The 13,004-nt window shown below is 37.6% G+C and overlaps 1 protein-coding gene across 2 annotated transcripts in view; it reads right to left on the reverse strand.

Annotated features, from left to right (window-relative positions):
- The window catches only part of ccbe1 (collagen and calcium binding EGF domains 1), a 36,245-nt gene extending 23,807 nt beyond the window's left edge, over positions 1 to 12,438 (reverse strand). Inside the window, exons 1-2 of one of the 2 annotated variants that reach the window (XM_004074728.4) lie at positions 12,006 to 12,438; positions 11,832 to 11,912 (exon numbers count right to left, since the gene is read on the reverse strand). In XM_004074728.4, the coding sequence (XP_004074776.1) occupies positions 11,832 to 11,912; positions 12,006 to 12,109 (185 nt within the window). In that variant the 5' untranslated portion in view covers positions 12,110 to 12,438. The remainder of the gene's footprint in view (positions 1 to 11,831; positions 11,913 to 12,005) is intronic. The other variant, XM_020707601.2, reaches the window with a different exon arrangement.
- Between the last annotated feature and the right edge of the window lie 566 nt (positions 12,439 to 13,004).

Below are 13,004 nucleotides of genomic sequence, written 5' to 3' on the forward strand. Positions count from 1 at the left end.
AGTTTGGCCTCGATTACAAAAGGGATTTATTCAGACATACCTCTGGTTTGTCAAAAGATTCATAACCCATGTTGTTAACAGAAAATATTTCCAACACAAGAGGCCTTCAGTTCTGATCTGTTTGCCCAGCTGTTGGACCGGACAAGTTAAAAAATAAAAATTAAAAATTAAATTTAAAAAATTAAAAAAAGATGACAATATACAAAGACAAGGCTGAGGATTGATGAATTCCTCCACAATATTGTTGTTGTATTGTTTTTATTTAACCCTGGAGAACTCAACAACAATTTTCTTCTGGGCTCTTAAAGTTAATTTGAAAAATAGTAATTAGGGGTAGCAGCAATTAACAGCAGACAAAAAAAAAATGAAAACAAAAAAATAAAATAAAAGAAAAAGATAAATAAAAATCAGCAATTACATTTTATCCCTGTGGGTTCTCCAGGGCTAAGATGTAAACCTCTGGGGCTGCATAATAGTGTGGTAGTTGGCACTCTCATCAATTAGAGATTTAAATCCCAGTTGGGCGCTTTCTATGTGGACTTTGCATGTTCTCCCTGGGCATATGCTTCATAGGTTAACTCCTCACTCCAAAATGTCCCTGAGAATGTGAGTTTGTGTTTCTCTGCAATGGACTAAGGACCAGTCAGTAGGTGGGGTAGACTCCAAAAACCCAGGGACCCCTAGTTTTGGAAATTGGATGAGAGGACAGATATAAAGCTCAGTACAAGTTAAATGGGAGAGGATTAGATGAGGAAAAACAGTTGTAGCCTTAATTCTAATGTGTTTATACTTAATAAGGTGCATCCTGACACTGAGATTCAAATATATGTGGCTGGATGGCACTTTACAGAGCACATGACTAATGACTCAACGTCTGCTGCCAAAATACCTCAAGGAGAAATAAATGATAAAACTGAAATCTTGATAAAAATTTTAAACTGAACTAGGTCCCATTATACAAATGTGAGAAACAACAGTTCCAAGTGTAAACTATCACCACAAGGAATAAACAGTATTAATCATCAGTGGAGAGGTATCGTTCAACAAGCACACTGCCGAGAAGAGGGAGCTTTTTAACCAGATTCACAGCAAGAAGGGACATAGTCCAGTGCCTTCTATAAAATGACTCCTCAGTGCTAGAATTACACCAAAACTCTTCCATTTAAGGGTCCATTTGTTGGGAAACTGCACGTGTGTGGGAAAGGTGGAGTCTGCACGAATACATGCTAGCAGAAACTATTTAGTGCACATTGTACAGACATGCACCCACGGGAGCTTCATTTGCAGATTCCAAACCTGCACTGTGCAAATTACTTACAAAAACAGTTTTTTTTACTTAGCTGATGTACTTAATTGTGTTACAATATTTCTCTCATAATAAAGATACATTATTATTTAACAACAATTTGATGCTATTGGAACAGCAGATCCCAAAGAAAGGAAGGCTCAATACTGCTAATTTGTACTTCAAGTCCCACTCCAATCGTCTTTTGATCTATTTTAAAAGTGTTCTCAGAGGTCTTTTAATTATAATTATGCTGTTTTTAAGCAAAATAAAAAACTGACATTTTCTTGGACATAGTTTCTGCAAAGCAGCAGGAGTTAATTAAAAATTCAGTTCTGAGTTGTGTTGGCGCAGAGTAAGCCCATCCGCATTTCCCATCATCCATCTGTTTATACTTATCTTGCAGCTCCTCATAACCCTAACCTAAAGGAACCAACTGCAACAAAAATGGCGAGCAATATTGGAGCTATCCAGGCTTACAGTTTTGAGCCAGACGCCAGCTCGGACGAGGAAAATAAAGACATTCATCGAGTCGTTTACCGGTGGATGCATCAGATTGGAGCAGATCAGGGAGCTTATGGCTTGCCAATTCTAGTTTATACACGACAACTACAAGCTTTTTCCAATGACAGTTCTGTGTCTGTTCGTGATGCACAACGATCTGAATAAAAAAAATACTCAAGAATATTTGTCCTCCATCATGAGACAAAAGGCCTCAGAAACCTGTTAAAAAACACCAAAAACACAATTTTCATTTGAGTCGATTTTTAACAGAACATATACTTTTAAATTCAATGTTTGTTCTTTATTCTATTACCTTACAGCAAGAAAGCTCTGGTTGGGTCCTCTCTAATGATTGGTGACTTTATATTGTCCTTAAAAATAATCTTGGGTCTGTCTATATGGATGAATGATATTTTTAGTAGGACTTTGATTCGTTGACAGTTTAAAAAAATAATTTCTTCATGGTTTCAATGACGTTCTTGAACAATGCTAATACTCTTCCCAACACACACACAGCTACTAACTTGTATTTTCTTAACACCAAGTAAATGTCTTTTTATACAAAATGCTTTAAGAAAAATGTTTGAAAATAATTCGAAGTTACTTGAGAGTTAGAAGGCATGACTCATAATATCCCTGCTTGCAGTAATAACTGTGGCATTTATCCAAATGTCATGTTGTTTTGTTCTCCACTATTATGGTCCTTAATTAACTGAACCTACTGCTGCACTGCTTCAGAGCACAAATGTATATTGGGAGGTTTATGAGATTTAGCAGGACATCAGGGAAAAAACACAACATCTGCACAATTTATGGCATTTATGCAGTCTCAACTCATTCAAACTATTTTATTATAGTTGTAATTACAAATACACACCCAGTCAACTCAGTAAAAAGCATGCAGGACCTTCTGCATGTCCAGATATTGTTGGAGTACACACAAATAAAAATAAATCCCACCCTGCAGTGTCTCGGTGATGCATTTAGGTGTTTTGATATCTTTTTTCGTGGTAGGGAAAAGCAAAATGATTCATTCCGAGTGTTTTATTAACCGTTACATGTCTCTAAAATCTTTCTTGTGGGGTAAAGTGGGTAAAGCTAATGAAAAGTGTTTGTGGAAGGTTAGCCCACTTCAAGTTGGGTTCTTTTTGAATGCCGTAGTGGAATTTCATATCTTCTGGCAAAAGGCTTAAACATAACAATCTGTCAAAAACAGTTAATTCTTGTTTTCATTTAATAGGAGATATTTTTTTAATGCACACGTTTCGTTAAAAAAGAATCAACCTAAATGCAGAGAATGGCAGATTAATTCAATAAGACTAGGAACATGAAACCAAAGCCATACAACGAGGCATTACACAGACATGACAGGCAGACTAACGCACTGAAGGTGGAGATTATCATTTAACAGAATTCAAACTGACTCTCTGGCATTGAAATACAGCTGCTTTTGAGCTATATACCCAAACGTCTGCTGAAAACCACAGAACGCTGAACTCTGGGTTCAGAAATATGTTGTTAACACTGAATGCCACATCTGTTTACAATTGAAAATGACTGATACAGAGATGTGTGTTCACTGGGGGAGGCCAAAGAGAAAAAGCATTTGCTGTCTTTCAAGACAAATAAATTATCTGCTAATTATATTTATTATGGGAGAATAAATAAAAGCTTCAAGTGACCCGCCGTTAATAGCTTGTGAAAAAAAGCAGGTGATAAAAGAACTGTTTTATTGTAGAAAAAGTCAATTTTTGTGTGTGTGTAGTGCTAAATTGTTTAAATAATATAAAATATTATGTGTGAAAAACAAAAAATTGTTAAAAGCTTTTCGGGTAAAGTCTCGTGTACAGTGCGGAGGCATGGAGACTGAGAAACCGCAGCATTTGAAGTGCTTATCACTGCGTCACTCAACCGCAACAAAACCACAGCATGACCAAAGCGTGACCACACAAGAGCTCTCCATGGAAAGAGACCAACGGATGAGCGAGCACACGCCAACAAAAACAGGAAAAAACAACAACATTCATTTAATAGAAGAAATGGCCTTAACAAAATCTTAAACTTAATTCAACAGTAAATTTAATATAATTTATACAATATGACTTTTTTTGCTTCATTTAACATTTCTTTCTGCTCTTGTTAGAACATATATCTGACGATAAATCAACCAAAAGAATTGTTAAACTATTCTTATGACATCAGAAATAAATCTTTTCAACAGCAAAACTTGATGAATAGTAGGATGTTATTTTCTAGGATTTTTTTCTGGCTCCTTAACTCCTTTTTCTCAAAAGTCATGTGAATTCAATACATTGTGATTTGTTTTTCCCTTGGATTTCTTCCTTCTAGGATATTATAAATCATGAGCGTTGTCTTATCTATTGCCAGGCACTTCTAAACTTCATGTTAATCTGTTTTAGCTCCTAGTTCAGGTTTTTGTTGAATTTATTTCTATTTTTTTTAGTATTTGTAGCCGCCATTTTTAACACAATGTCAAATCATCAGGAGAAGAATTTCATATAGTGCACCTGTTCACCTGCAGGTTGGGTCTTTTGTGGTGGTTTGTGTATGAAGATGGTTTGTTACATATTTTTTACGCTCAAGAATAAACAAAATGGCCAATGAGTCTTTTGTTTACTTTTTACTCATTACAAACAATTTACCTTTACCAGTCTCACCGTCTCACTGGTCAAACTTTAAAGTTGGTGCAATTTTGATAGAGAACAGTTAGTTGGTCGTCCCCTTACATTGTACGTATACACCACATCTGACAGTTTCACAAATTGAATAAGAATTGATGACCAAACACTAACTTGATTAATGGATTTGCAAAAGAAAGAAAATAAGGAAAACATGCTTTAATATAGTAAAAAAATAAGGAAACAAAAGGCATTAAACAAGATGAACTGTATTGTTTAATTGATTTCTTCTTTTAAACCAAACATGACATTCCCAAACTGTAGTGGATCAAATAAAACTGGACTAAGGAGGATGTTTGCCTGAGCTTTTTAGCAATAACTGTCACTAAGGAATGGCTCTCTACACTAACATGTCCTCCTCTGAACTGACCCTGGTAATTTACACTAATACATCTCACTCATTGCTAAGTAAAAGAATGGGGCTGCCTGCATTCATGCTGTTACAGTCTGTCATTTTCACTGCTAAGAGAATGACTTAACAGCTTGTTCCCATTTAACCTGGAATAAAAGTCAAATTAGATGACAAACGCATGTTGTTAAATATTTACTGAAAACTAACACTTCTGCTGAGAAATAAAAGAGATCTTGACATAAAATAAACTTTCCAAGTTTTCCAAAACGTTTTATCACAGACAGAGTTAAGAAGAAAAACTCTTTAGGACATGATCCCAACCAGTTCACTGAGTTTTTTCAAAACCATCAAAGAAATCTAACCACTTAACAAGACACATATATTCCTATACATATATAATTTAGTTTTTGCAAAGTAATGACATATAATATCTACGTATCTGAAACAACATCTCGATTCAACAATTTGTGCGACTCCAATATTTTCCACCAACTTTCATAAATATTACCTTAATTTTCCCCAAGTTTTTCACAGCTCAACAAGAAAGCTGACATGTTGATTGAAGCAAATTCAGTTCATGTAGGGAAATTAAATATGTCTTCAAGGTTTTTCTTTTAGGAAAACTTTCCAGACGATACATCTAAAGCAACTGGATTATCTGACAAGTGGAGCCTATTGATTGTTATGGATTTACTTGAAATTGTCTGGGAAAAGTTTTCAGTCCCTAACAAAACAGGAGGAGGAAATACATTTTTACATTAAAGTTAAAGGGATTTAAGGTTTGACTGCAAAGCTGGATTTCAAGCAGACGGTCTTGGATCACTTAGTATGGCAGCTGACCCCCTCCCCTGTGCCTTTACATCCTTTTAACGTTAAACTGTGGGGAGCAAAACCAAATGTTCATGTCAACTCCTTTAATTTTTAGTACAGTCACTGCAGTGGCAGTACACTCCACGTAACTGCTTCATATCCTCTTTGTAAGTATTGATGGGAAACAGATGTTGGAGGACATGATTTTGTAGAGGACATTATCTTTCATTTCAGCTAATGGTATAAGAATATCTGATCCCAGGAAAGCTCCCATTGATTTTTTTTTGGGCAAAGTTAAAAGCTTGGTAACAGCAGGGGGGGGGTTGTATGCTACATTGCACAGGCACCTTTAACTTTTCCTCTTACAACAACATTCATCACAGTTCTGGGAAATTACACAGAGTCCTGCAAATCATTTACAGGTTTTTTGACTGACAGTTTTTTCATTTTTTTTTTATTAGTAATCTCACTTTGTATCTGCCAAACATGAATCCAATAAACTTTTTTTCTTCACTCAAAAAGGTTGTTGAGAAACAAGACTTATTTCATGTCTTTAATTCACACAGTTCACCGACTTTTCAAATGTTATACTGCAACAGCCTTTTATATAGTCATTTCATTTGTCACTTGAAGTTTTAGCTATAGTTCAAGGTGTCTTTTAAGTAAACTAATGCATCACACTTGGCCTTTTTCACTAGCCTTGAATGGAATCAGAAAAACAGCTCAAGATACAATCCTGTTCGGCAGATCTGCTCGACTGGGCGAGAGGAGCCGGAAAGAGCAACATTCCTAATCCAACTAAATGCTTGGTTGGTCTTATAGCATACATTTATAGAGAAAATACAATATTTCCCATCTGTACTCTTTTCTTTAAAAAAAAGTCCCACTCCACTCATCTTTTGATCTATTTTCAAAGAATTCCAAAGGTCTTTTAATTATGATGTTGCTGTTTTTAGCTAAAATACAAAGAACAATGTTTTTTTTCAGGGCATAGTTTCTGCAGAGCGGCAGGAATTCATTATAAAGTCATCTCTAAGTTGTGGACAGGACTGTTGATGAAGATTAAGCGTGCCCCCTTCCCATCATTCATCTCTCCTGTCACCTTAAAACCCCTCGCACCCACAACTTAACATTACCGGTGCAACAAAAATAGCGAGCACTATCGGAGCAACCAAGCTGTACAGTTTTGATCTATTTATCAGCTCAGACAAGGAAAACAACGACGTACATGGATCTAGTTGTCTGCAAGTGTCGCTCGCTACTCGCTGTAGTAACAGCATTTTTGCGTCTGCTCCTGAGTCACAATGATCTGAATAAAGAAATATTAAAAATAATAATAATAATATATGTCCACCATGAGAAAAATGCTACAAGAACGTGTTCAAAACAGCAAAACCATAATTTTCATTGGAGTGGGTCTTTAACTCTGATACCACCAAAACAAGAAATTCTCCTCTACGATGCCACACATATGTTGTTCATAAATTCTTTCTCCTTCTACTGTAGCGCTCAGCCCAGAGCATTCATCAATACCATTAAACATTTAGTAGCCCAAAAGAGCAAAACACAATATAACTGAAGCTTCCTGAACTCCCCAAGATGTGCCACAGTATATCTTTCATGAAGTTGTGATCACTGGAGGGAAGACAATACAGCCACAAAGAATCCCATGTGCATTTCTTGTGCTGAAAGATATTTGAATTGGGACAGGGAACAGAAGTCCAACTGAGAAGATTATTCCAAGGTGTGGAATAACTTGAACTGTAATGTGGAAAACAGATTTGAAAAACAAAGGAAACAAGACTTTAAGGCCTAATAGGCAGCCTGAATAATCCGACTGAAGCGATCACTTTATTGGAACCAAACAGTGCTTAATCTGTTTGAGTTAAGGTGTGAAATACAATATCAATCAAACAGAAGTTTTGAAGTAAATGGAAAATCCATTTAGACCTTTCCAGAGGTTCTGACAGTTCAATATGGCAATGGAAAGAGTAACAAGGAGAACTGAAAAAAAAAAAAGCTGCAGTTCATTGCAATGAAACAGTGGGCACATTTATAGGATACAAGTTCAGGTGTCACAACTATCATGTCTCACGGGGGATCAGAAATCCAAACCTCACTGTTTTCACTTACACCCCACTAGTTCCTGGTTTAAAGAGAGGAAAGAAGAAGAGCGGAGGGAGAACAACACTAAATGCGCATTAACCCTCCCTCCTCGAAAGCTTGGAAAAATAACAAAGTAATGATCATATGTGCTACACATCAATTAAATATTACTGTTACAGCTGCAGAGTCAAGGGAGTCACTGTGTGTGTTCTGCTTCTTTTCCATAGAAACATTTCCTTTACAAGGCAGGTGAGGCAGGCGCAGTGTAGACAATAAATCAAGCCCATTTAATCACTGCTTCATGTACCCACTTGTCACGCAAAAGGGTATAAACAAAGGTTATTAATGTGTCTCGATGGCTAACACGCCGGCTCCCATTTTGGAACGGCTCTTAAGTTTTGTTGAAGGAGTGCAACAAAAAAGCACAAAGAGTAACTGTTTAGCTACAGATATATTAGACAGGGAAGTTAAAACGGCTGCCTGTAACTTCAAATAAAAAATAATTCAACAGGGCCAGACTCATTGTAGTCGTCCAGCTTGCTCAGTAATCCTTCTTTATGACACAAACCACAGAAAGAAAAGTCTGGACAAAAAAGGTTTATGGAGCAGGAATGGTTGTCTGGAAAAACACACTAGAAGGGAAGAAATATTATGGTTAGCAATTATCAGCCGACCAACATAAAACAACTTTTTTTGTTGTTGCTGCACAGATAAAGCATGCTACATGCAATAGTAATCACTGCTGATCTCTGAGCAATTCATAGTGAAAACACTATAACCCCACGGCGCTGAAGGTACTGCCAAAGTGGGGCAGAAACAGCTCCCAGCTTATCATTTTAATCAAAGCCGTCTCTGCTTTAAAGCAAAGCGCTCTGTTGCAATTCCAGGTGTTTAAGTCCAACTTTTGGGAATGAAAAAAAAAACACAAAACAGAAACACTGCACAGCTTTTCACATTACATCTAAGAGGCCGTTTAAATCAATGGCCTGTAAAGCTGTAAATATTTTGAGGCCCTACCATGCTGCCTCCTAGCACACCCATTCTTTTAGACAGAAAAACCAACGTTAAAGAAGTCTGTGCTCAAGTTTGAATATTAAGACACAAAAATTAGTTTTTTTCAAAGTATTCTCACAACAAAATTACACTATTCCTTCGGACTATGTCAATCCGTAGTAGAATTCGCAAAAGCTAAAAAAAAGGCACAATAATCAAGAAAAATTATATATAAGCCGCACCTGAGTATAAGTCACACCCCTACCCGAACTTTGCACAAAAAAAAAACGGGACTTACCATATTTTCACGACCATAGGGTGCAGTTTCAGTTATGGATGCTTTTTCAGTATTTAATACATACAAAAGGCGCACCAGGTTATAAGGTACAGGCACGTTAACACATACCGGTAAAACATGCATGGTAGTGTGTGTTTAAGAAAGGCAGTGTGGGCAAAACTGAGTTGGTTGTGATTTATTTTTTTATTTTCTCAGTCATCAATCAGCACCAAAAATCCATCAAAGTCTTCATCTTCTGTATCTGAAATGAACAGCTGGGCTAAATTTCTATCACGCCATGTTCCCTTTTGTCATTGTCAGAGTCCGTCTCGTTGCCGTGCAGCTCGTCATGAATGATGCTGGCTTTTGCAAAAGTTCGAAGACCAGCGCAAGCAGACACCCAAGCATCTGCAATCCAGTGGCGTAACTCGCCTGGCGCTGCCTCCCAGGCTTACTAAAACTGTGTCCACCATTCGACAGTGTGATTCACCGGGATGTCAAAAGTGAGCGGCACCTCGTCCATGTTGGTGATGTGGCTGGGCTGGATGTGTTTGTCTGCAATCTTTTCACTGCAGTAGGAGCGGAAGATGGACAGCTTTTCGTTGTAATCCGCTGGAAGTTGCTGCGCCACCGTAGTCCTTGCCCACATGGAAAGATGACGGCGTTTCATAAAACGAAAGCACCAAGACGGACTTCCTTGAAAAAGTTCAATTTTCATTTCCTCTGCAAGCGTTACTGCCTTTAGTCGAATAGTGGCTGTAGAGACGCTTCTTGCAAACCATGGATTCATTCATCTTGAATTCTCTCGCAGCTGCCCTATTCCCATGTTCCTCCGTGTAGCTGATAGCTTGCAGTTTAAACTGTGCTTTCATAAGCGTGTCTCCTTGCAGGTGTCATTTTCAGGGTTTCCAAAACCTATGTTATTCTGCATAATGGACATACCTGCCCTTTAGTACTATTCGGGGGGGTGTCTTCTTTCACGTCCACAATTCCCTCCTTACCGTTCCTATGCTGTCCTCTCCTACGTCCTCTTTACCGGAGTCACGCAACAACACATTAGGCGCACCGCACCATAGGGCGCACCATACATTTTGGAGAAATTTTAGGACTTTTAAGTGTGCCTTAAGGTTGTGAAAATACGGTACTCCACAAAATAAGTACGTAATACTTCCTGGATCAATGTTGATTTGTGAATACAGCTAAGATAAAACAAAAAAAATACATATGCTTCAAATTTTGGGGGAAAACACAACAAATACTGTTAAGCGATTATGTAAATATGATCAGTACCACCATTTTTGTCTTACAGAGGACATTCATCACTATGTTTTATGTCAAGCTAAGTGCACCGTATTGCACAGTGCTGTCTGTAAAAGAGCAACTTGTTCATAAAGTGGTTAATGGCAGGATTTCAAAACTCCGTTTATGACTTCAGGAGAAGCATGTTCCTAATTTTGCAATGGAGTTTTTCAGGCCAACTAAATTAGTACCATCAGTTTAGTTTTTCTTTTTGTTTTGTTTGAGCAAGCGTATTAAACATCTGTCAGAACTTTTATTGCATACAAAGAAACTCACATTAGGCTGTGTGTAAGTGCTTCTACAGTCAATCATCATTTCGTTTTGGAACCTTGGATAAAACTCCTCATACTGACCACTAACGGCCGAAAAGTGGCCATCTGGTCATGCGAAGCAGGTGAAATGAACTGCAGCCGGGCCGCGTTATCTCAGATCTGACCAGAAGCCGTTTTTCTTCCTTAAATAAACAATGTGGGAAACAACTGTGGGTGCAGCCCATAACCATAAACCAACATTATTATGTGCTATGTATTTGAGATCTGAAGAAGATCAAAACAGGATGTCACTGACCCACTGCCAAGAGTTCAAGTAACGCAAACACAAAACCTTTTAAGATCTAAATTTAGACAACCTCTCTGAAGATGAATCTGATGGTTTGTTTTGGTCCTCAACATTTTAAAAAAACAACAACATGCATTCTAGATTTGCAATATTTCAGTATTTCTGATGACGTCTTATTTTGCAAATGTAAGACACACATGATCTTATAGTAAATCATTATGCATAGTACAGCATGTTCCAGGAACATGATTTCTGCACTTAGAAGACAATGACAACATTTAATATTCTTAGAATACGCTTATATTTTGTGTTCTCTGTTCAATTTTCAATGCATTCTTTGGAGGGGCGAAAAAACAGTTATTTATAGATTTTCTATAAGAAAACCGCTTTTAAATGGCCTTTTTTTGTGTGCAAATTATTTGTTTTGGATACTTTTGCTTACTTAATGAATTATAATTTTATTTGGTTTTAAATATTTTTCCTTTCAAGTTGAATAATTTAGAGTAGTTTTTATGGCACTTTTCATTGCACTGCAGGACTTAAATCTGAAGATTTGTGGATATTAAAAAGATCTCTAGTTAAACCTTTGACCTAAGTTATATAAACATTTCTTAAATTATAATACAAATAAACATAAATAAATTGTGGATCGGAAGGAAACATATGAACATTGTTCCATATTGACTATTGTTAAGTGTATTCTGTTTTTAGATACTTGGTTTTGTTTAAACTATGAAATTTAACTTAATACCTAAAAAAGAAGGAAACATAATATGAGGATGTTTAGTCACTTTATGAACAAAAAGTTGTAGTAATTCTAGAAAATATGTGGCTTGCACTGTAGTCCCCCTTTGTAGTCCCCCTTTATATCTTTGCAGATATAGCCAATGAGCCCCCCCACCCCCCACCCCCCACTTTTTCATCATCATATGAATGACAGCTTCTTACCTGTAGCACGTTGTAACTTCTCCAGTGGTCTTCATGCAGGGATACTTTGAAGTAGAAATGTTATTTTCAGAGCACTTCTCCCTATAAAAAAGAACACTTTGAAAGCTCAGTAGTCTTTTCAAGCGTGCATCGCATTTTTTCCCCCCAGACAGCAGCTGTGTGTGTTTGAATCACCTTTCAATGGCATCCTCCTGCTTGTAGGACCACAGCAGACCTCCAGAGAAGCACAGGCAGGTGACGGTGAGCAGGAGAGGACGCGCGTGGGGTTTCAGCACCATGACGTTCGCTCTGCAGAACCTCCGGCTCCGTCCGGCAGCCACAGACTTGTGGCCTCCTTCCCGTCTCCACCGCAGCCTCAGGGAAAGAAAGAGAAAAAAAGTTGTGAACCGCACAGACAGACAGACAGGCAGCAGGCCCTCCCATTTACCAAACGCTGATGAGGACCAACTGCGAAGTGCGAACCTGCGTGTGGTGTCATCCCAGAGAAACCAGTGTTTCTAAGTGTGTAAATCTGCCAGCAAACTGGCTTGTGTGTGCCACATTTTTATGTTCAATATAGTACAAAAGTCTTTCAACTAACCCGGAACATAACGGTTAATCTGCAGCGAGAAGTAATATTTGTTTTTATCTAGATCTGATATTTTTGCCAGAAAACAATGGTTTATTTTTGCTGCCCCCTCGCGGCTCAAGGAGTAATTACACCAACTTGAATTTACTTTTCTTATTTAACTCTCCTTTAAAAAACACGATAAATGCGATGAATATTCAAATCTATGCTGCACACGTCTATTTGTTGCCCAGAGGCAAAGGTCTTCAATTTTATAATTGCATGTACATTAGGCCTACAGATAAAAAATATTCCACATCATTGTTGACATACATTAATCTTCTACCGTTTTATCCCTTTCGGGGTCACGGGGCTGCTGGAGCCTATCCCGGCCACTTTTGGGCGAAGGCAGGGGACACGCTGGACATGTCGCCAGTCTGTGGCAGGGTATCATTGTTGACATGTTTTTTGATTGTATTGAGCTGTTTTTTTCTGTTCAATATGCACCAAAATCATCATAGTGACAAAATCTTGCCTTTTTGAAATATTTCCGGCAGCAGGAGGATCTTATTTGACCCATAGAATGCTTTTTATTTTGAAAGGAACTTGTATGTGCTGCTGTCAAA

This window comes from Oryzias latipes, chromosome 12 (genome assembly GCF_002234675.1).
Source record: "Oryzias latipes chromosome 12, ASM223467v1".
NCBI lineage: Eukaryota > Metazoa > Chordata > Actinopteri > Beloniformes > Adrianichthyidae > Oryzias > Oryzias latipes.